Source organism: Lagopus muta, chromosome Z (genome assembly GCF_023343835.1).
Source record: "Lagopus muta isolate bLagMut1 chromosome Z, bLagMut1 primary, whole genome shotgun sequence".
NCBI lineage: Eukaryota > Metazoa > Chordata > Aves > Galliformes > Phasianidae > Lagopus > Lagopus muta.
Genome location: NC_064472.1, coordinates 17,522,028 through 17,544,582, shown reverse-complemented (window position 1 = coordinate 17,544,582; position 22,555 = coordinate 17,522,028). Strand labels below are relative to the sequence as shown.

Sequence of the window (22,555 nt, the reverse complement as noted above, 5' to 3'; positions counted from 1 at the left end):
GCATATTTGAACTATGATGAGTGGTTCATGCATGAGTAGTTCAAGCATGCTCTTAAAAAAAAAACACAAAAAAACCCAGAAACCTTATGTTTTCAAGTACGGAGACTGATAAGACAAAAAAGCAGAAATCCCTTTGTTTAGTTTAGGTTCTGTACAGGTTATAGACCACCTCACTGTGTGCTCCTAATATTTCCTCTATCTATTACATATTTATTCTAAAAGAAAACATGTTTTACATCCTCATGCAAAGTACTTTTTGTGCAAGAATTATCACTATAGATACAGACTGTATTTGGTTAAAAAAATAATCAAGAAAGTAATAGATAAAAAGACATTTTATTTTACAACTATAAACAGCAATGGTATTTAAAAGTCAGAAGTAGAACATATGTAGAGTACTGAAACCTCCTTCTACTCTCTAAAGAGAACTTAAAGGCACTATGATGTGCTGTTTAGTTTCTGTTGTATGTCCATTCCAGAATCCTATTGGGCAAAGAAACTGATGGAGGGGACTGGAGCACCAGTCTTATGAGCAGCAGCTGAGGGAACTGGTATTGTTTAGCTTGGAGGGGACTCATGGAAAACCATATTGCTCTCTACAACTACCTGAAACGAGGTTTGGCAACCTGGGGATTGGCCTTTTTTCACAGATAACTTGTGATAGGACTACAGGTAACAGTCTGAAGCTGCACCAGCGGTGGTTCAGGTTGGATATTAGGAAAAATCTCTTTTCGGAAAGAGTGGTAACACATTGGAGCAAGCTGCCCGGGGAAGCGGAGGAGTCACCGTCCCTGGAGATGTTCAGGGAACGTGTAGATGTGACACTGAGGGACACGGTTAGTGGGCATGATGGTGACGGGTTGACTTGATCTTAGAGGTCTTTTCCAACCTTAACTATTCTGTCATTTACGTCTGCAGACAACATTGCATTCGGGAGTGCAGACCGCCCTGTGGCTTCTTCCAGCTGGAGTGACACGGCGATACAGCAGGCTGTGAAAACGGTGAGCAGCTGCCGAAGGCGGGAAAACCTGCGTGGTGCCTCTGTGCGCGCTCAGCCGGGACAGCCCAGGCCCAGCCGAGGGCCGGGCACGAAGGATGGGAAGGCTTGCGATGTGTCCCAGGCACGAGCTGGGGAAGAAAACTACCGAAATAAATGTCAGGGCGCCTCTCGCTCCGAAACACGGCCCATTTCGGAACACGCGGGGTACGGCCCGGCTCTCCGACTCGGCAGCTCCGGCCCCGGCCACAGCCACCGAGAAGGCCGGGCCGGGCTGTGCCGGCGCGGAGCCGCCCCCCTCACGGCGCTGCGAGCGGGGAGGCGGGACGGGGGGAAGCGGCGATCGCTGAGGGGAGGGCGGGGAGCTCCGCGGCGGGACCCCGGCTCCCCAAGGCCTCGCCCCCCTCTTGGGCGGCGGCATGGCGGGCGGGCTCCGCGCCCCGCTGTTAGCAGTGCTGGCGCTGCTGCTGGCCGCCGACCGGGCGGCTCTCGCAGGTAGGGCTGCCGCCATGGCGGGCGCCGCGGGGCTCCGGGCGGGCGGATGGGGGAGGGCGGCCCTCGCGGGGTTGCCCCGCCGGGGTCGGGAAGCGGAGTGTGAGCTCGGAGCTGCGGCTGAACTGTGCGTGTGCCCCCAGCGCTGCTCTGGGAGGCTTGGAACAAGAACGTGAAAAAAAAATTATTATTTTTTTAAAACAGTTGTGAGCGTGACTGTAATTATATGGCATGAACAGAGCCCCAAGGCACGTGCAATGTCCTGTGATTCCTTCTCGTCTTGGTTTACCTGCCAACGAGCAGTCCCCGTGGTCGGTAGCTCGGGCACCTGGTTTTGGCAGCCATCTGAGCTTATGACGTCTGGCTTCCAAACCTGCCAGGGGCTGCTGCTCTGTTGCTGGTGCGTGTGCTGCTCTGCTGGAGCTGGCACCGGCATAGCCAGATGCTTACTTTTGATGTTTGTCGATATCTTCATGTGAGCTGTGAGTACAGCATTCAGGACTGGTCATCCAGTTTTTTTATTTAAATATCTGTGCTTAATAATTGGCTAGTAAGCATTGAAGTGTCTTTTTTAGCGTGCTCTCTAATCCCACATGACATGACCTCTTCTGGGTAAAAGGTCTGCACGCACATGGTAGGGGGAATATTGCTTATAGGAATGTCTCTTAAATGTCATGAGTATCCAGGAGATCTGATTGTCACAGGAATTTCTGTAGTGATGTAGCATTGTCAGAAATGTCATGATCTAAGAGTTTTGTCATTTACTGTGCTGGCAGTAATGTGAGGTCAGCTAGTACAGTTTTGCAAACAGTGCTATGGAAGTTGACAGACCACTTCATGCCTGCTGCTACAGTAGTGTCTTGAATTCCAGGCTTTGCAAGGCACAGCCATAGCTGGAAGAGGCATTTCCAAATTGCAGGGTAGGGCGTCAAACGCAGCCTGCTGCTTGTGCTAATCTAGGTGCAGCATTATGGAATGCTTCAGCTAAGCTCTCTTCATGCTGAGTTCTGACAGCCAATGTAGTTTGGCATCTGTACCCGATCAGCATGTTAAAATCCAGCACTTGTCTCCTATTGTAGTTGCTGTTTATAGCCATGAGAGACAGATCCTGGTCCCACACGTCTTAGATTGGAGTGGAAAACCTGCAGAAGTCTGAAACAAAAAACCAGCACTAACAACTTCTTTTAAATGGTGAACTGAAATTAGGTGTTAAGTAGTTTGTACAACTCTTTGATGTATTTGATGATGGAACCAAAACTTAACATTACCTATGGTTTTTGGTACCCAGTGCTTTAACTATAGGACTATCATTATCTGGAAATCTGGTGTGTAAAGCATATGTGGATGTAGCACAAGAATGCGTATCACTGTGTGCATTGTAATCTGTTAGAGACTTACAGATACTTAGCTTTTGATTTGCCCACATAATCTCACCGTAAATCTAGCAGTGAGAAAGCGTGAACCAACAGTGAGAATTCACTTCCAAATGAGGGCTATCTTACCTGTAAATGGCATTCCTAGCAAATCTGGCAGTTGTTTAATGTGTCCATTCTTCCTGTACTCCTTTGTGCGCTGTTGATGGCATCTGCTACTGGCTTCAATAAGAATTAGAAATGGAAGTAAAGTTTTGGTTGTGTTTACTCCTTGTCATTTTGCTGCTTTGTATCTTCTGTTGTCATTATCAAAACTTAGCTAATCGAACTCCTGTTATGTGAAGTATCAGAAGGGTGCAGTGAAGAGTGTAACTTTAGTTCAGACTCTGTGATCTGTGAAGAGACATTTCCAACATACCCCAGTGTAGTACGGCATTCCTAATTGTCAGAATGTCGTTTACTTTCAGGTCTTGAGGAGGTGTGTCATCCAAAGTGCAGTTTGATATTTTGTTTTTCTCTGATGAATTTTTACAGAAGATGACTTCCCTACTGCTTCTAGAGTATATGATTCTTGCATACTATTCAAATGGAGCAGAAGACAAACATTTTAATAATGAAATGTGTTTGTATTTCTTAGACATAGTACCACCAATGTATTTAGGAAACCTTGCTAAGGAGAAAAAGAAGGAAAGGATATCTGTGTGGAATTTAGTCATTGGGGTTATTTGGAAGAAATGCACCTGAATTCTGAGAGACTGCAACTTAGATGCTCACTGTCCTTTTAGAACAAAGATTTTAACCAGCTTTCCAACAGAGATTTGTAAGCAAACTGTAATGCTGGGATATTCGGTGGTTCTGATGGTGTTTATCAATCTCACCAGTTAAATGTTATCTATGATGCAGCTAGAACTAAGTTAAAAGTACAATATTTTAAATATGGTTCCATCCAGCGGCAAGATAAAATGAAGAAGACATTAGTGTATTTTAAATTGTGAAAATACATTTTCTGCTGTTTATTATTATTATTTTTTCTTTCCAGATTATTATTGGTAATTGCACTTTTTCATCTCCCTGCTAGAGGAGAGGCACTGAGATTCACTGTAGAAAACAGGGCTGTTATCAGCATGAGGTTACACCTGCACAAAGGTATTGCTCGTTTCATCAAGCCCTTGGCTTTCTGGTTAGTTCTTTTAAGTCCACCAGTTCAGTCTATCCTAATGGACCAGAACCCAGAGTTTTTTAAAGTGAAGCCAGGTTTCAATCTGGAATGTCAGAAAAATCAGCTACCAAACTGATTCTTCTTCACTGCTATTCAGAAGGAAAAAGCTAATGTGAGACTATTTTAAGAAAGTAATTGCTGTCAGATATTGTTTTTTTCCAACTTCTCGTTTGTACAAGTTTTGAATAACTTGAGCTGATTGTTTTTATTTCTAGAATATATTGCTCATGAGAACTCATGAAACCTATGTCTTGTTATAATGGCAATTTCACAGAATCACAGAATCATAGGGATTGGAACGAGATCTGTGGAGATCATCTAGTCCAACACCCTGCTTAAGCAGATTCACTATAGTAAGTTGCACAGAAAAGTGTCCTGTTGGGTTTTGAATATCTCCAGAGAAGGAGGCTCCACAGTCCACCGTGGACAGCCTGTTCCAGTGCTCTATCGTCCTCACTGTGAAGAAGTTCTTTTGCACATTTGTGCAGCACTTCCTATGCTTCAGTTTGTGGCCATTTCCCCTTGTCCTTTCACCAGGCACTGCTGAAAAGAGGCTGGCCTTTTCTCTTTACCTCCTGCACCTTAGGTATTTGTAGACATTGATTAGATCCCTTCTGAGTCTTCTTTTCTCAAGGCTGAACAGACCCAGATCACTCAGTCTTTCCTCATAAGGGAAATGCTCCAGGCCATTTATCATCTTTACGGCTTTGCACTGGACCCTCTCTAGAAATTCCCTGTCTTCTTTGAACTGAGAAGCCCAGAACTGTGCATAAAGCTCCAGATGTGGCCTCACCAAGATCAGGGCTTTTACTATTTGTATTATGTCTTGAAAAAACAGTAGTTTTAATCACTGATATACTATAGAGTGTTGTTAATGATCTTTCCAAAAGTTCAAAAAGACATGTTACGCATATAAAAATATTCTGCCTGAAAAAATTACTTTTCAGTTAGGACACTTTTATATAACAAACATTTCATTTCATCATATTTCCACAGCATTTATCTCCCACCACTCAGATGTTTACTTCAGGGGGTTTTGTTTAAATGATTCACTTTCAAATAATTATAAGATACCGATAGAGACCAGTATCTCTTTCTCTGACCTGTTTTTATATACTTCAATATTAGGATTCTCCTGTAGTCACAGTGGTTTAAATGCATGCGTGGCAGCCTTGGATTGAAAGGAAACAGCTGGAACAGATAATTGCAGCATGTGAAGGAGTCAGTTTGGCTCAGTTCTAGTTCCAGCTTCAAGGAAAATATGGTCAAGCTAAAAAAAAAAAAAAAAAAAAAAAAAAAAAGGAAGTAAACTGTATTTGTGGACATTAAAGAATTCACTTCAGAGAAGACTGATATCTCTTCTTGTACCTTTATTAAAGTCTTGGATGTGGATGAAAAGCTCTGTTATCTCAAAGCATCTAGAGAAGTTGCTTGTTTCTGGGTCGGCTTTAGGCATATTTATAGCACAGAACACAGAACATGTGCAGTAGTTGCAGAAATATTCTTTAGTCCCTCATTCTGTTCTTTTTTTTTTTTTTTTTTCAGGGTGAGCAGCTGTAAAAAGCTTCTTGTGTGAGGTACATTTAATTTCTCTGGATTCCTCAGAACTTGTTAATGTCTCCACTTTTTTTGTGCAGTCAAAATGAACAAGACTTTTAAAAGTTATTAATATCATGATGATTTATTTGTATTTGGTATTAAAAGACTGAACACTTGTTTCCATCACTCAGATCCTCAGGTCCCAGGGGGAGAGTCTACTTATTATGTTCACATCTGAAGTTGCATGCTGTTTTTCCTGTAGCTTATAAGAAAAGAGTTGGAACCTACACATTGTACAACTAACAGTTCAAACTGTTTCTAGATGATTAGGAATTTATCACCTCTTGTCGTTAAAATTTGCAATTCCATACCAGGAGGAAGGAAAAAAAAAGAGCTGCAAGACATATACGTCATGCACTCCTGTGCTCTGTTGCGTGCATGCTGCAGCTGTCCACACTGTTGCTCTCCTTTGCTAATTCCCTGGGTTGTTCAGTAATTTCATCTTAGTTACAACAGAAGCACTTTGGATTCTAAAGGGATCTTTCATTATTTACCACATTTGCATAATTGGGGGCTACTAGCTTTACTTTCATGAATGCTGAAATTCTACCTTGTAGAAACCTTTATCTTGAAATACCACATCTTCTCTGTCTCTCACTGAAGCACCCTAAAGTATGTGGAAGTTCAGAAGAAGTGTGTTGGTATGGAGAAGTGTTTGTTTGCTTTTCAAATGGAGGGTTGAAGGCAGGAAGGATGCAGTTACACTGCTTCAGTGTCTCAGCAGCCCCTAAGTGAGCTCTTGTGGAATGTGCTTCATAGTCTCCCTTTAATATGGAAAGGTCACTGAAACAAAAGAGACAAAGGAAAATACTGCCATTCTGAAAGATCAATATTTATCTGAGCCACCTCTGCTGGCCCATTTCTGTCTCATTTACCTTTCTGTGATTGAGCTGCAGGGAACTAGTCTTTCTTTAAGGTGCAATCTCAGCTGGACAGGAAGAAGCCTTCATCATGACTTGGAGAGGCGTCATAGATCTACTGAAAACACTGAAGGCAATAGCTGACCAGGCACAACTAATGAATATTCCTGTTGTGCTTTGTCTTGAGTCTCCTGTTTGGACAAACGCACTCTGTTTTAGCTTTCTGTTTTTCACAGAGAAAGATACATAATTTCATTTTCTTGAAGGGTTGTTGTATAGTTGCAAGTGTCACCAGAGGGATCTGTGTAGAGCATCTACCAAGTGAGGACCTTTTCTGTGTTTGGAGCTCCTTGTTACCTTTGTAGCATGTGACAAAATTAGATGATAAAGTAGCAGGTTCAAAAACAGTGAAAAGTGGTTTTTATTTTACCCCTTCTATAGAATCTATTAGGAATAGAATGAATACAAAAACCTTACTGAGTTAAGGTCCAAGCCTAAGCCTGTTCGTAAAACTTTCTTTAGGAAGAGTTTGGAATGGATCCTAGGAAGGAAACGGTTGAGATATGCAGAGCTTTGGCTGTTTCCTGTCAACACAGGTGAATAAAGAATTTGATCAGATACGATGTTTGCATCAAACTACTTCAGTTAATTACAGTGAATGGAATTGCCATTCCAATATCAGTTCTTCCTTATGCACTGCTGAGAAAACGTGCTCTAGTCTGAAATGAAAAATATTGGCAAACATGTGGAAAAATAATGCTTTTTTTCAATTACATTTTTAATCTTGATTTTGTTCTTGGATTTACATGTGTAGCTTATGATAGCTGTGTAGCAAGTTTGAGGCTGGTTTCTTTTTCATGCATTTCTGGTTTTTTGTTGTTGTTGTTGTTTTTTGTTTTTTGCATATTGAGTAGAGAAGCTAAGAGGTAAACAATTGAAGGTGTGACAACTTGTTGAATTCAGTTATTTTTTTAACAGCAAAGGAAAAGGATGCTGGATGAAAAGTTAAAATGCTAACCTAATGCTTCCACTAGATAACAGAGCGATTTCTTTGCTCTGTTATTCTGAAGGCTACTTCTTTCTCACCTGGTTTGAAGATTTGAAATTTACATGTAAGTGCAATTTGTTATGATGAAAATATTAGAAAGGACTTATAGCCTGAGTGTGGTGTTTCTAATCAGTGTTGGAAGTTGGCTCTAGTGGAGAAGGAAAAGAGTTAAGGAATGCAAATTAACTGGTAAATCAGATCTTTAAATGGATGACCACGTTTTCTGGCTTTATGTATTTATGTTGATAGAAGCCAGCATTTCCTGGCAAGACTGCAGGAACAGCATAAAGCTGCACAAGGCTGCAGTGGAGGAGGTTCAGACCTGGACATTGGAAGAAATGTTTTGTAGGAAGGGTGGTCAAACACAGCAGTAGGCTTCCTGGGGAGAAGGTTGGTGCCCTATGCCTGTCATTGTTTATGAGGCATTTGGGTAATGCCTCTTGGGAAATAAGATTTGGATAACAATGTGCTTTAACTTCTGGTTAGCCTTGGAGTTGTCAGGCAGTTGGACGTGATGAACTTTGTAGCCCCAACCTGTTCTGTTCATTTCTACTCTACGTATAAATGTGCACAAAGACAAAATTATAATTGACCTAGATCTTATTCTTGTCTCCTTCCACCCATCTTTTTCCTTTGGGGCATAGATTGACATTGTAAAATTGATCGTCTACTCAGGAAATCCAAAGGAATTGTTCACTCTGTGATATGTTAAACTCACATATTCCATTATCAAGGGAGCAAATGTCCCCTTTTCTAACATGGTGGCATGACAGTTAAAATTTGGTTTCAGCCAGAAATCATTCTAAAATCATCCTGAAAGAGTCAGCTTTATAGGAACTTGATTCCTGTGTTGTAATAACATGCTGCTTATTTTGATGAGTACTGAAGCAGAAAGCATGCCAAAGCGCAGTAGGTGGTTTTGGCACAAGATCTCATTTAGTACTGGATCACTGCCTGATATTGAGTTTCCTATCCTACCTTCAGTGGTGGATTGTGACTCTGATGTGTTCTGTGGGAGGCAAAAACTTATGTTAACTTATGTTTGTTTTTTGTTTTATAGGAAAACCACTTAAAACACCAAACCGTTTCCCAGTGGCACACTGAAAAATATTGTCTCTCTGCAACTTCATTTCTGGTTATTTTAAATTGCATTTAGTAACGGATAAGTTTGTTTTTCTGCTCAATTTCTTCTCCTGACACCCAGTGTTTTTTTCATCCAGCATACTTGAGTCTAATGAAAATTTGATGTCTTGAGAAGTTAATTTCAAGTTCCAACCATGGTCATTAGTTTTGATACAGAAATTCCTAGATGAAATCTGTGGGCTGTATTAGAGTAATCATAATGAAACTTTCATGATGATAAAGTCCACAAAAGCTTTGGATTTTACTTGTTAATTTCTGATGAACCTCACTGATAAAACTGTAGTGAATCTTTTTCTTTCCCCATCCATAGGAGTGCTAAAATGTAAGTAGCAACAAAGTGAACCTCAGTAGGGTGAGTGGCAGCATCTCTGGGTGGATCCTTCTTGTACTCATTCTATTATATTTCCGTTCTAATGTTACTGCAGTAGCTGAAGGAAGTTAATCAATTTTTGATTAACACAAATTGTTTCAGAAAGCTAGGGTATACTTCCTATGACATTCAGGAAGACAGTATCTGAATGCTTCATTTGCTGAGATAGACATCTGAGGACTTCTCTTCCTTACCTGTGTCATTGACTCCAAAGCACAGCAGGATACCATCAGTGACCTACATTTCGTCTGTAGGAAGAGTAACATACCTAGCCATTACTACAATTCGTGTTCTCCGTAATGTAACACTTATGAACACTTAAGCTATTTTCTGTCTCATCAGTGAGAGGTTCTCATTTATACTGTATGTGGTTCTGTATCCTAGTACTATTTTTTAATCTATTTTCTTTATTATAGCAACATATAATAGCAACATTTCTATATAAAAAAACAGCCTTTGTTTTATTGCTGTATGGATTTTGTGGAATACCTGCTAGGTTTACTAGAGCTATTTGATGAAAGCTTTTTTTTTTTTTTTTTTTTTTTTTTTTTTTTTTTTTTAATTTAAAACCATTTTTTTTACACACAGTAGTGACTCTTCCTTTGCAAGAAGTGTGTGTACCTCAATAATGTAAAAATCCCTCTGTTTCTATGGGTACTGAATATAACATACTATTACTTTGTTTTTGGCTCTGGGGTTTGCAGAAATCTTGTTCTTAAGAAAGCCACTAAAATCTTCTATAGCAAAATTTTAGAATACTAATGTTAGCAATTCTTTCATCAAACAACTGGTTAACGAGGCCTCTGATTTGATAGTCTGAAACTTGCAGAATTGAGTCTGGAATCTGAGTTGAAGTTGCATGTTTTTTCTAAGAGTCACTAAAGTGTTATCAAATTCAGCAGGATGGGAGTTAATGTGGAAACAGAAACGATTTCAGCTAAGATGTTCTCTGCAGTTATGCTTAAATTTAAAAAGATCTGTGTTAAAACGAGAAAGCTGTCTTACATGAAGCTGAAAGATGCAAACTAAATATATAACTACTGGCATTTTAAAGTGATTGTGTCCTAGTGCTGCTGAAGACATCATAGGCCCTCACAGATCTAATGTGTAAATGGGCAGGCCTGAAAAAAATCAGGTCAAAGGTCAGCTATCAAAGTTATTACTAGATATAGTATATCTATATATATATATTGATATTTTTGTGTATATATCAAGAACAAAAATCCTGTATAGGATCTACGTATCCACTTAATTAAGTTAAGTGGTTAATAAATAAGAGGTGGTTAATAAAAAGCACTTGGAAAGAGCATGACTGTGGCAGAGAAGCTAAACAGTATGATGTTTACTGTTAACTAGGAAGATTCTCAAGCTGAAATCCCTTTTTATTTTTGTGAGGAAAGAGAGATTGTTAGCAGAAGAGTTCTACAGAGTTTGTCTTGCAATTTGTGCTGCTCAGTATAGTAATAGAGAAGGTGGTAAAGGCAGAGAGCAGTTGAATGAAGAAGTTTGCTGTTGTTACAGTTGTTTTCTCCTTCAGAGAGTGAAGAACTGAAGGAGATGTGTACAAAACTGAGCTATTGGGCTACAGGGCATCAGGGTTGGTTGATGGTTGCATAAAGGAACCAACAGAATAGGTAGGACTCTTGAGCCTGGAAAAGTAAGCGACAAGAAAATGTGAAAGAATATGTTTCTGCAGGGTGCCAGAGACCTGCAAGTCTTCTTACCCAAGATGACAGAGGAGGTCTCTGGCAGAGATGTAGGAGAACTTATTATAGATGAATATGCTTACATGTACCCAAAGAGAAACTAGATAAGTACTTCAGAGAGAAATACTTTGACAATTCAAAAACAGCCCAACTGTGGTAACCTCCAGAGAAGACTGAAATCAAAAAGAATTGCAGAGTAGGAGTGTATTTGAAGGAAGTTGTTAAATATACTTGTGCATTCTTATGATATTGTTTGACTACAATTGGAGATAGCCAATGGGCTATGTTCATTTCTTGTCCAAACTGATATGGCCATTGAGCTCTTATCCAATGACAGGATGAATTTGATATCTAAGATATATTTCTGTTCATGTTGTGATTTAGCCAGTTGGCAGCAGTGTCTGCTCTCTTCCCTCCCTCCAACTGGGATGCAGAAGAGAATCAGAAAAAAATGAAGTAGAACCTATGGGTTGAGATAAAGACAGTTTAATAAGACTGAATTAGAAGAGATGATAATAAAGAATATACAGAACAAGTGAGGCACAGTGTATTTTCTATATTTGCTCACCACCCACTGACCAGCGCCCAGACAGTCCTCAAGCAGAGATTTCTCACCCTAGCTAACTCCCCTCACTTTTATAGTTCAGCATGGCACCATATAGTGTGGAATATCCCTTTTGCCAGTGTAGGTCATCTCTCCTAGTTCTGTCCTCTTCGAACTCGCTGTTCACCCACAGACCCCTTGCTGGCAGGACAGTATGAGAATCTGAAACTTTTGGCACTGTGCAGTGCTGCTCAGCAAAAGCTAAAATCTGTCAACACTGTTTCTCTCTTAAAGCCAAAACACTACATACCAGATACTATAAGGAAACTGTCATCTTAAACCAAGACAAGTATTAACTCTCATTTATATATGTTTTTTTTATATACGTTTAGATACAAATGAGAAAAAGAGAATTTATGTGTGTAACTAAATTTCATGCTTGTTTTCTTTCTTTTAGTGTCATTTTATGGTGATAGTTTTGTGGCATTGAAGATGGCAGAAGCGTCCTGTCAGACAACCTTACAGTTACGGTTTTTAACAAGCAAGCCACATGGATTGCTCTTTCTTGCAGCTGGGAAGAAAGGTTATTGTTTGATAGAGTTACAGTCAGGAAATCTGCAGGTATGATTTGTAACTATAGCCTCTGCTGTTGAGTTTTTCTTTAAGCTATTGTCAGTAACAGTTCTCAAAGTTTATGTTTAAAAAATGGAAATGAAACATAACATTTTTTTGAAATTTTCAATTAAATTATATGTTTCTTACAATGATAGTTATTAAGAAGCTACTTATTTAGAAGCTTCCTAGATCTCTAGAAAGTCGTAAAATCAAAATCACTCTGTTCAAGGCATGAGGTTCAATGAGGTAAAATTTCAGATTTAATGATATTACCATCTTAAAAAATGTTGGGGTCCAAATAATAACTTTTCTGCAAGGCGTGTTCTTCAAACAATGCTGTCACCTGGATTCTCAGTTGTTGGTTCTAGCAAAATTAGAGAGCAGTCCATTCCCATTTCTTCAATTAGACAAGTCAGACTTGTGATGTCAAGTGAACCTACACAAATATTTAATGCGACTTCTTTTTTTTAAATTATATTTTATGAATGGTATGCTTAATATGAAAATTAATGAAAATGAACCTAGCAAGTCTCTATGAATATATGATTGTAAAAAAAATTACTTTGGATTTTGATGTATTTTTAATTTTTTCTTGCAGTTGAGAATTAACTTTGGCATGGGAGAACGAATATTGCGATCTTGGCAAAAATCTCATCTGAATGATTTAGCTTGGCACTTGGTTGAACTGCATCATGAACGTGATAATGTCACATTGTTAATTGATAAAAATGATAGGACTACTGCAAAAATGCCTGGATTTCTCTATGAATTAAATATTGATCATGGATTCTACCTTGGTGGTACTACAGAACTTGATGTTCCTTACCTTGCTAGGGGACTGCCCAGCTTTCGAGGATGTATTGATGATGTGTTATTTAATCAGCTAAACATTCTGATGCCCCTGAGATCTTCCAGCTTTAAAAAAGTCCATGAAGTTTCAATGGGATGCAGCGATGAATTCTTTGCAGGTGAAGATGAACCCATCAGTTTTTTTAGTTCCAGATCCTATGTTTCTTTCCCATTATGGAATGTTGATGGTGAGGGAATCTTGGAATTTGCAATGCAAACATCAGCTGCACGTGGCTTGCTGCTTTATCATCCCGGACAAGAAGGAGATTTCATTGCAATGGAAGTGGAAGATGGATTGATTAAAGCCTATTTTGAAAAGCATAAAAGTAGAACCCACCTTTCCTCTCTTAGGTCAGTCAATGACAGTCATTGGCATTATATTAAGCTGAAATTTACTGCAGAATATTTACAACTGACATTGGATAAAGAAACTGTTAAAAAATCATTCCCTCCTCAAAACGAGCTGCTGCTTCTGAACGGGTCTCTCTTTGTAGGTGGCGTAGATGACAGTAAACGATCAGAAGTGATTAAGTTAGGGCTAACCTCTATGTCTGGTATGTCTGGTGCATCTGGGAAGCATGGCAGAGGAAGGTCCTTCAAAGGTTGCTTGAGAGACCTGAAAGTCAATTCAGAAAAGAAATCGCTGAAGAATGTTCAAGTAACAAAGGATATTTCAGCTGGATGTGAAACGGAAAATGCTTTTAATACAAATCTTTCTTTGGAGATGGCTGTAAAATATCCTACTGTAAAAGCAGCCCCAACACTTGCCCTTTCCCCTGAAGACTTTGTCTCTCTGGGAAAGGAAGATGAAAACCACTTTTTAGTTCTGAGTAACCTGCTTGTTCAAGAAGGTGGAAAAGCCTCACTTGAATCTAAACATATTCAAGTTAATTTAGACTTTCAGAAATTAGGAATTAATCTGTCACAAATTCTTTTCGAAATAAAGGAACCGCCATCACGTGGTAACTTGAAACTAGATGTTGAACCAGTGCTGGAGGTAAATATGTTTACTTTGCAGGATGTGTGGCAAGGGAAGATTCTGTACATCCATGGTGGCTCTGAAGATACTTATGATTATTTTAATTTCTCAGTTTCTGCAAACAATAGAAAGACTGCGCCTCCATATTTGCAAAGAAATGATGAGTATATGTTTAGCATTATCATCACTCCAGTAAATGATGCTCCTGAGATCACACTTGCTGAGGGAAACTTACTGCTTTTGATAGAAAACTCAAAGAAACGTTTGACTAGTGACTTGATAAAAGTATTAGATAATGATACAGATCCTCTGGACCTCAGTCTTTCAGTTCTTGGAAATCTTAATGCAAATGCAGGATATTTAGAAAATTCAAAGCATCCTGGAAAGGCTATTACTACTTTTTCTAATGAGGACTTACAAAAAGGCTATGTTTTCTTTGTCCACACAGGCGTCAGGAACTCAAGAATTGTTCTGAGAGCAAACGATGGTGAGAAAGTGAGCAATACTGTTGTGTTACGCGTCATGGCAATTCCTTTGGAATACAGAGTTGTTAGCAACTCAGGAATAAAACTTGTCCAGGGTGCTACAGCTCTAATCACATCCAAGCATCTGACAGTTGAAACAAATGCCGACCTACAAGAGCTGGAGATTCAATATGAGATCACAGTTGCACCCCAGTATGGGGAAGTTCAAAGGCAGCATTCAAGGGGGGAATGGAAGCAAGTCAGCTCTTTCTCTCAGCGCTCCATTCAGCGCAGCCGTGTGCGATACTGTGGCACTTTTAAGGAAGTTCAACGGGAAAATATTACTGACCAATTTAAATTCAAAGTTAGCATAGGAAACAGAATCAGTGAAGAGTATGTGTTTCCAGTCCAAGTGAAATGGTTAAGGTACCGTTTATTGAAATATGCTCCTCTAGAAATCGAAAAATCAAAAAAGAAATACTTGAATTCAGATAATCTTTTTGCTGTGCTTATGGGTCAAGAAGTACCTGAAGATGAGCTTCACTTTAAATTGCTGTCCTTACCAAAGAGTGGAGATATACTGCTTAATGACCAGTCTTTGAAAGAATATTCAGTCTTTAGCCAGAAAGATATTGCTGATCAAAAAGTGGCATATCAGTTAATGAGCAACTATTGTGAAGACAATCATGATTCATTTAAATTCCTCATCTCTACAAAGTATCTGGAATCAAATATCTTTGACTTTGAAATCTACATCAAATCAGATTTTAGAAACATAATTTTAATTAACAATGGCTTAACTGTTACTGAAGGTGAAGGAGAATTAATAACAAACTCAAAATTGTTTGTGCAAACACTGGATAATAAAACTTTGCAATATACAGTTTTAAAGTTTCCTAAACATGGGAAATTAAAACTCATTAATTCTTCAGATTCATTTGAGAGTAATGGCAATCTCACCACTTTCACTAATAAAGATATAACTGCTAAGCGTCTTATGTACGTTCATGATGATTCTGAAACAGTGTTTGATGAATTTCTTGTGAGAGTTTCCAATGAAGAATCAAGGGAGAGTGCAATCTTTGATCCTGAAGTAGGACCTTCCTCAGTAGAAATTAGATTCAACATTTCCGTCCAGCTGAAGAATGATGAAAAACCAGTACGTGTTGTTGATAAAGTATTCAACATTGTGAGAAATGGACAACGATTATTGACTTTGTCAGATCTTTGTTATCACGATCCTGATTCTGATTTTGAAGATGGGCAGCTGCTATACACAAGACGTGGCATTTCGAATGGGGATTTGGTGCTAACAAATGATTCATTGCACAGACTCTATCAATTCAAGCAAGCAGACCTGGAGCAAAAGCAAGTCTTGTTTATACACCATGGTGCAGATTTTGGGCGTTTTGTGCTCTTTGTGACAGATGGCAAACATTACACATCTTTCCTTCTAGAAGTTAATGCCACTGATCCTTATCTTAGGTTGGCAAATAACACAGGCCTGTTGGTTCAAAAAGGAAAAGAGGAAATTGTTACAACAGCTAACCTAAGTGCTAGTACAAACCAAGACATCAGAAATGATCATGAGATTACATTTCAGATAACCACTTTCCCAAAATATGGAAAAATATATGTAAATAGTTTAGTGATGGACTCCTTCACACAGCTTGATCTGATAAGGGGGTACGTGACCTACAGGCATGATGACAGCAACAACCTTATTGACATGTTTAACTTTACAGTCTATGCTAAAAACATCCATCTTGATTCTGCTGTGCATGTTCGCATGTATTTGGAAGGTCATCAGTGGCCACCAAGGATTGTGAACAGTAACAGTCTCTTAGTTGAAGAAGGAAAAACAGTTAAGATCAGTAAAGGAAAACTGCAAGTGAGTTAACTGAATTGCTAGTAAACTGTATTGGCCATTTCTCCACTCTAGTAGCAAGTTTTCTTCTGTGCTTTTTCAGATATTGCAGAATCTGCAGTCTCTTTCACCAAATTTTTTTCTCTTCTTTAGCTCTTTTCGGTTTTCACATTCTGGAGAGAGTCTGACACTAGCAGACTACCACTGCTAGGAAAGAAAACCAGTTATGTTAAAGAAACAGAAGGACTGACTGTAGGCTTTGGCACTGTTAGGTATTGGTGCTTGAAAAGGTTAATATCTTCACTTGTGTATTTGTTTTAGTTGTGAGACATTTTTGTATCTATTTTCATGTATCATCCTGATTTAAGCTAGTGGTATATCCCAGGGAAGAAAAGATTTCTTTTCATTCAATTGGGAGCTAGTTCAGGTAATACTGATCCAATATTTTAAAAGCATCAAGTCACAAACGTGAGTGTTATCTCATTTGTTAACACTAATTTACGCTCCCTATTGTCTACTTGTAGCCTTACGATAACCACCACGAGGGGGCTGCTGCAGCACGCTGCTGTGTTGACTGTAAGTCCTTGTTTCAAGCAGGACTCTACAGCTCTTGCTCAATTAGCTAATTCCAGAGTGTGTTCTTTCAAAATTTACAGAGAATATTCACAGTTACAATACAATCCCATGCCATCTAATGCATGCCTATTTCAAGAACTACTGTGTACTAAAAATCTGCAGATATACCTGTACCCCAGACAAGGAATGCCAATTAATTAGGTTGATGATCCTCTGGTTAAAACTGACAAATTCAGAACAAGAGAATTAAATAATTTCTCATATTTCTGTTTAATAATTCTGCGGTGTGTTTTTCAATTTAAGGTTGCCCATGAAAACAGTTCTCCATATGAGATTGTGTTCACAGTAAGGCAGCTTCCATTACATGGATACATTCGGATGTTTTCATCAGATGAGAGTTATCTTGGTGCTGAACAAAAGCCAGTTCTGACCTTCACACAGCAAGATGTTGATGAGGGCAAAGTTCAGTATGTGCAGACAGTTTCTGACCAATTAAGTGACTATTTTTCTCTGGATGTGACCAATGGTGTCCAAACCGTGAATGGAATAGAAATCTCAGTTGACATTATTCCCAAAATGATTCCCTTGGAAGTAAAGAACTTCACAGTAGTTGAAGGTAGCTCAAAAGCCCTCGTGGAAGATGATCTAAAAATTTCTAGTAGACACTTTGCAGGACTCAGCTGTGAGATTATTTTAGTTGACCAGCCAAAGCATGGATATTTTGAAGATTCTAATGCTCCTGGAATAAAGTTAAACAGATTTACCAAAAAACAGGTAATGCATTTAGATTCATTATCATGATTAGTTCTTTGTCCGTGTTGTTAAATGCTAATTTTTGTCTGGAGTGGGAGGATTTAGTGAGAGAAGTTGAGATGCAGGAGTTTGAGCTTTGGGCTTTGTAACAGAGATATTGCTGCTGGTCATTTGGTGTTCAGAAAAGGGTGGCTGCTTTTTATGGTCAACCACATCACTTCTTGAGTGCCACTGGTCAAACAAAGCAGTGTATTATAGTCACAAGTGACTGACGAGCCCCTTGCACTCTTAGGGATATCTTGAGAAAAGCTGACCAGCTGAAATAATGTGTAAATTGAACAAGGAGAGATGTGGAAACAATTTTTTTTTTTTTTTTAAATTATGTGTTTGCTCATGGAGAGTAAATTTATGGGTGAAAAGCTAATTTTCAGTTTGTTTGTTCTAAAAAGGAAAATTGTATGTTAAGTCACCATCTACTAATACTCATTTTTTTTCCATCTGTAGCTCCCAGGAAATATTGTAAGTACAGTGGGAGTGAATCCCACTATTTTCTCTTTAGGCTGAAGGGAGAATGCCAAGACTGGCAACGTGGCTGGCTAGAGGTATAGAGCTGTAAAATTTGCTGTTGTGGGTAGAACAAGGGTAGAGATACAGATTAGATATGACCATAAATTAATTCTTTTGGAGTCATAAAAAGTTAAGGTAATCCAGAGGATTTCTCTAGGTTTACAAGTTTTTTAATGTCATATTCATTTTCTTTCAGCATATTTAGTTTTTTAGGTTGTTATATTTTTCAGGTGGAACAAGAATTAATCTACTATGTTCACGATGGCAGTGAGGAACTAATGGACAATTTTACCTTTATAGTAAATAACACTGAATTACAGAAACAAAGCTTGCCTCAAACAATGTTTGTAACAGTTACCGCAGTAAATGATGAAGCTCCTGTTATAAAAGTTAACAGAATTCTTCAGGTATGTTTGTCGTAATTTTTAAATGTTGATTTCTAACCTGATATCATTTATTATATTTTCATTAACAGATTGATTGGGGTAGACAGCTCATACTCGTAACACTGCTGTATCATAATGTTCTTCACTAGGATGTCTTCAGGGCTGTTAGTAAACATGGCTTAGAAAAATACCAAGAGTAGTGATGATAAGAGTGCAAATGTCTTACTGTTGCCTTTGTGCAGCCTTGGTTCTTGCTATTAAATATACTGAGGTCAGACCTGCTAATGTGTAAGCTACTTCTTGTTCTTATCTTGATCCCACACTGGGACAGGACAGAAAAGAGCAGCATTCTCACTTGTGCATCACTACATTTTGGGTCATTTCTGATACAAAAGCAGAATGTTCCCCTTCTAAAGCTTTCTCGGGCATTTTAAAGTTCCTAACAGAATAATAAAACACAGTTTGTGAAAATCTAGGCTGGTAGGTCACCAAGATATTGCTGCAGACACAGAAGTTATTACTCTGTGTTACTGTGATGAAAAAAATGTAGTCCCTCCCACCTTGTCAATTCCTAAAGGAAAGTTTAAAATTGCTGAGTGATGCTTCCTTTTTTTTGTCTTAATGGTTGGCTTTTTAACATTTCACTCTTGAAAAAAGTCACTTCTGTCACTTCAGAACTTTTTCAGATCTTTTTCTCTCTCTCCCTTTTTCCCTTTCTCACTTCCTTCTGTACTGTCTGTCCTTCCCTTCTTTTTCCTTCTATTATTTATTTGTGTTATTGTTGCACCCAGTAACAAAACCAGTTTGCATGTCCCCATATACACAAAAAGCCCTCAGTGTTTAAAGGCTTCCTCTGTGGGACCCGGCAAATATGGCTACAAGAAACAGAATTTAATGAGTAAGGTTTAGCTAACAACTTGTGGTTAGAGTAGACCTGCGGAGAGGCCATTACAACGGAAAACACATTTCAGAATAGATTTGAAAGTAGATAATGGGTGTTGTTTCTGGTGCTGTGTAATGTACTTTACAAGTTGGTGGCATCTAAAAATGCATTTAATTTTATGTATCTGATTTGTGCTGCCAAGGGAGAATAAATTACTTGGAGATGACCACAGCCTTAGGTTGTGCATATTGCCTTTTCACACAAGAAAAGATGTTTTTTTAAAGCAGTGATAGTAGTGATGCTGAGCATCTTCCCAGTGGTTGCAACTTGTTTGTGATAATCTGCAGATATGCACAACACAGAGCACCCTGTCACTTCCAAATATTGCCAATAGAAGGAAGAACTGTCTTCACAAGCATTCAAGTAATAGAGTAAAATCTTACATGGTTAAATTAATCACAGAGGTACTCTACAGACATCAGCACAGCGTATGGTGATGTTTGCTAGTAGCATACAAGAGATGTGTGCCCAGTTTGATAGCTCTCTGTGTGCAGTACAGGCTTAGAGCTGCATTCTGCTCTGAGAAATGAACCAGCACAGTGCACCGCAGTGCAGCAAATGGCTTTTTTCTAAAAATGGCTGTTAAGTCCTGGCTTCCCAAGAACAATGATAATGCAGCTGAACCTAGCCAGAGTTGATCTTTTTTTGCAGTGCAGGCAGTTTGCAAGCTGAAAGCCACGATATTGCCTTTGTATCCTGTGGTTCTGCTCACCATGTCTAAACTGCTGCTGACAACTAAGCTTTGATTTTGTCATGAATACACACATACAGTGTGGTGACAGTCAAGTTACATACTGGGAGAAATACACTAACATGATTCTTCTTCAAAGGAACTTAGCACATCCCAAATAAGTAGGAGAAAATGGATTTATCATAAGCTGCCTAAATATTGAGATGAGCTAGGCATTCCTATGTAGTATAGCTGGCCTGATGTCCAATTGAGCCAAGCAGTCTGTGCTTGTCAAGGACATTGCTAGTGATGAATGTTGAGGAATAAACTGTGTGTTGCTTTTGAAAAGGCAATAGCTCTTTTACTGTATGTATTTTGAAAGTTGAAAATGTACAGAAGTATAAGATCTGCGACCAGTATTGTGAAAACTAAAATCTAGCAGGACCATTTGAATTGAAGTTTAGCATCTCAGAAATTTTGAAGATCATAGTATAAAGGGAGCTGGAAAGAACAATCGAACAGTGTAAAAAGTAGGTTTCCATATAGCACCTGCTATTGAAGGTAGCTTCTGTGAAGAGCTGAGTGACATGGTCAGTGGTGTTACCTAGTTTTGGCCTTTGTGATGGGACTTGCCTAAATGCATGAAGAGAGCATGTTTATACAAGCTGAATGAGTCTTTCAGCACCAGTTCCCTTATTTCTGGAGCATCCTTCACATATTATTCAAACAGCAGTGTCTGTTTCTTATATTGAAGTTCTGAACACAGTGGGAGGAGCTTCAGGAAGATGAACAACCAAGTATTTTTGGGGTTGCTTTACGATTTTCTTCAGGAAGCTAAAGTGATGGAAGTTTTTTGTTTTGTTTTTTTTTGTTGTTGTTTTTTTCCCCTTGACTGAGAATTTATTACCTGCTGAGATATTTACATTAACATAACGAATGAGATTGGGAAATTTTATTACAGTGAGAGCTTTAGTAATGCATGCTAGTGATCCTTGCACTTTATAACTTTTTTTATTAGAACAATATATGCTGAAGAGATTAATGTACTTGGAAACTGTACTGTAGCACATAATTTTCTAAAATTTTGGGAGGTTGTATGTTTGTTTGTTTGTTTTATATATCTTTAGGAGTGTTTATCAGTTGCTTTGAAATGAGTGCATCCTTATTGCCACAAGAGGGCCAGTTAATTTTATTTAAACAAAATTGAAACAGTGATATTTTTTTTCTCTAAAGCATTAATTTACCAGAGTATTAAAATATCTTTGAATTTATACATGAATACACAACACACAAAGAAGAGGTGATCAGCTAAATGCTTTTAAGCGGAGCAGAATGGACAAAGTCTTGGACTTTTTTTTGGACCATGCTTTTGGAATGTGTTGGGCAAGTGCAAAATTTGTGTACCTCCTGGAAATTTGGATACAGTTTTCATGGTGTTCCTTAGGGAAGACTTGATTCCAGATGTGGAAAATAAGCTGTACCTGCATAGTATTTGCAGTGCTCTGAGTGTCCACTTCCTACAGCCCTGTTTAGCTTTGTATCTCCTTTCATTCCCTGAGGATCATATTACAGGTCACGGGGGAATCGGCATTTACAGTACTTTAAAAAGCATTGTGTGACAGTGTACAGGAACAACAGAAATAAATACTGCCTTTTTATAGAAAAAGAAGCTGAATTTTTCTTTTATTAAGAGATTTTTTTAAAACTTACAGACATTTAGCCTGAGTCACACATGATAGTTTTCGCACAGTTCTTTCTAATGTGTTTGTGTATTCTCTATGTGACTTCTTATTTACTGTGCAGAATAATCTGAAACAGTGTTACTGATGGGAATTAAGTATTTTGATATGAAACCAGTGGCACTGATGTACTCACTTAGTGATGCTTCATAGGTCAGCCTTTGCTTAGTTATCATCTTGTGTTCATAGGTGATATCTTTTATCAAACTTAGATACTAATGCAAAGAAATAGACGTTTCAACAGAGAAAATAGCAATTTCCTATTTGCAAGTTTTTATTACAAAATGTAACACAACTTCAAACTCATTTTCCTCATTAGAAAACACATATCATTCAATTTTATCTCTTTTTTCTGTGGCATGGATTTTGTGACAAAGCCTAGGCTGCAGTCTTTCTGTTATTTAAGTGTCATGGCAAAATTCCCAGTGGCTTTAAAAAAACATTCGAGATTTCCGATAGTGATAGTTAAGGAAAAATCTGATCGATGATTTTTGTTTCTGGCAGAAGTAAAATGCCTTTTTTTCAGGGATCACATTTTATCTTAAACCACTTGATATAATGCTGCTACCAGACACTTCTTATGTGTGCTGGGGCCCTGGGAAGACAGAAGGGAATGGTGCAGAATATGTTTTGAATCTCAAGATAAGTCTTTTGATGTCTACAGCTTATAGGTTATATTCTGTGATACAGACTACATGGAAAGAACTGACATTGATATATTGAATATTTGGAGATTTTTCTTAATGTTGAGATAAATTTGTATTATTCTTTGTTAGTACTTTTGTCTGTAGTTCTG

At 38.5% G+C, this 22,555-nt stretch overlaps 1 protein-coding gene across 1 annotated transcript in view; it reads left to right on the top strand.

Annotated features, from left to right (window-relative positions):
* The first annotated feature begins 1,153 nt into the window (after positions 1-1,153).
* LOC125686776 (chondroitin sulfate proteoglycan 4-like) overlaps positions 1,154-22,555 on the top strand; it is a 44,784-nt gene continuing 23,382 nt past the window's right edge. The window contains 8 exon segments of the mRNA XM_048931196.1: positions 1,154-1,230; positions 1,232-1,313; positions 1,316-1,397; positions 1,400-1,492; positions 11,809-11,972; positions 12,565-16,149; positions 17,005-17,475; positions 18,252-18,428. Coding sequence (XP_048787153.1) covers positions 1,154-1,230; positions 1,232-1,313; positions 1,316-1,397; positions 1,400-1,492; positions 11,809-11,972; positions 12,565-16,149; positions 17,005-17,475; positions 18,252-18,428 — 4,731 coding nt within the window.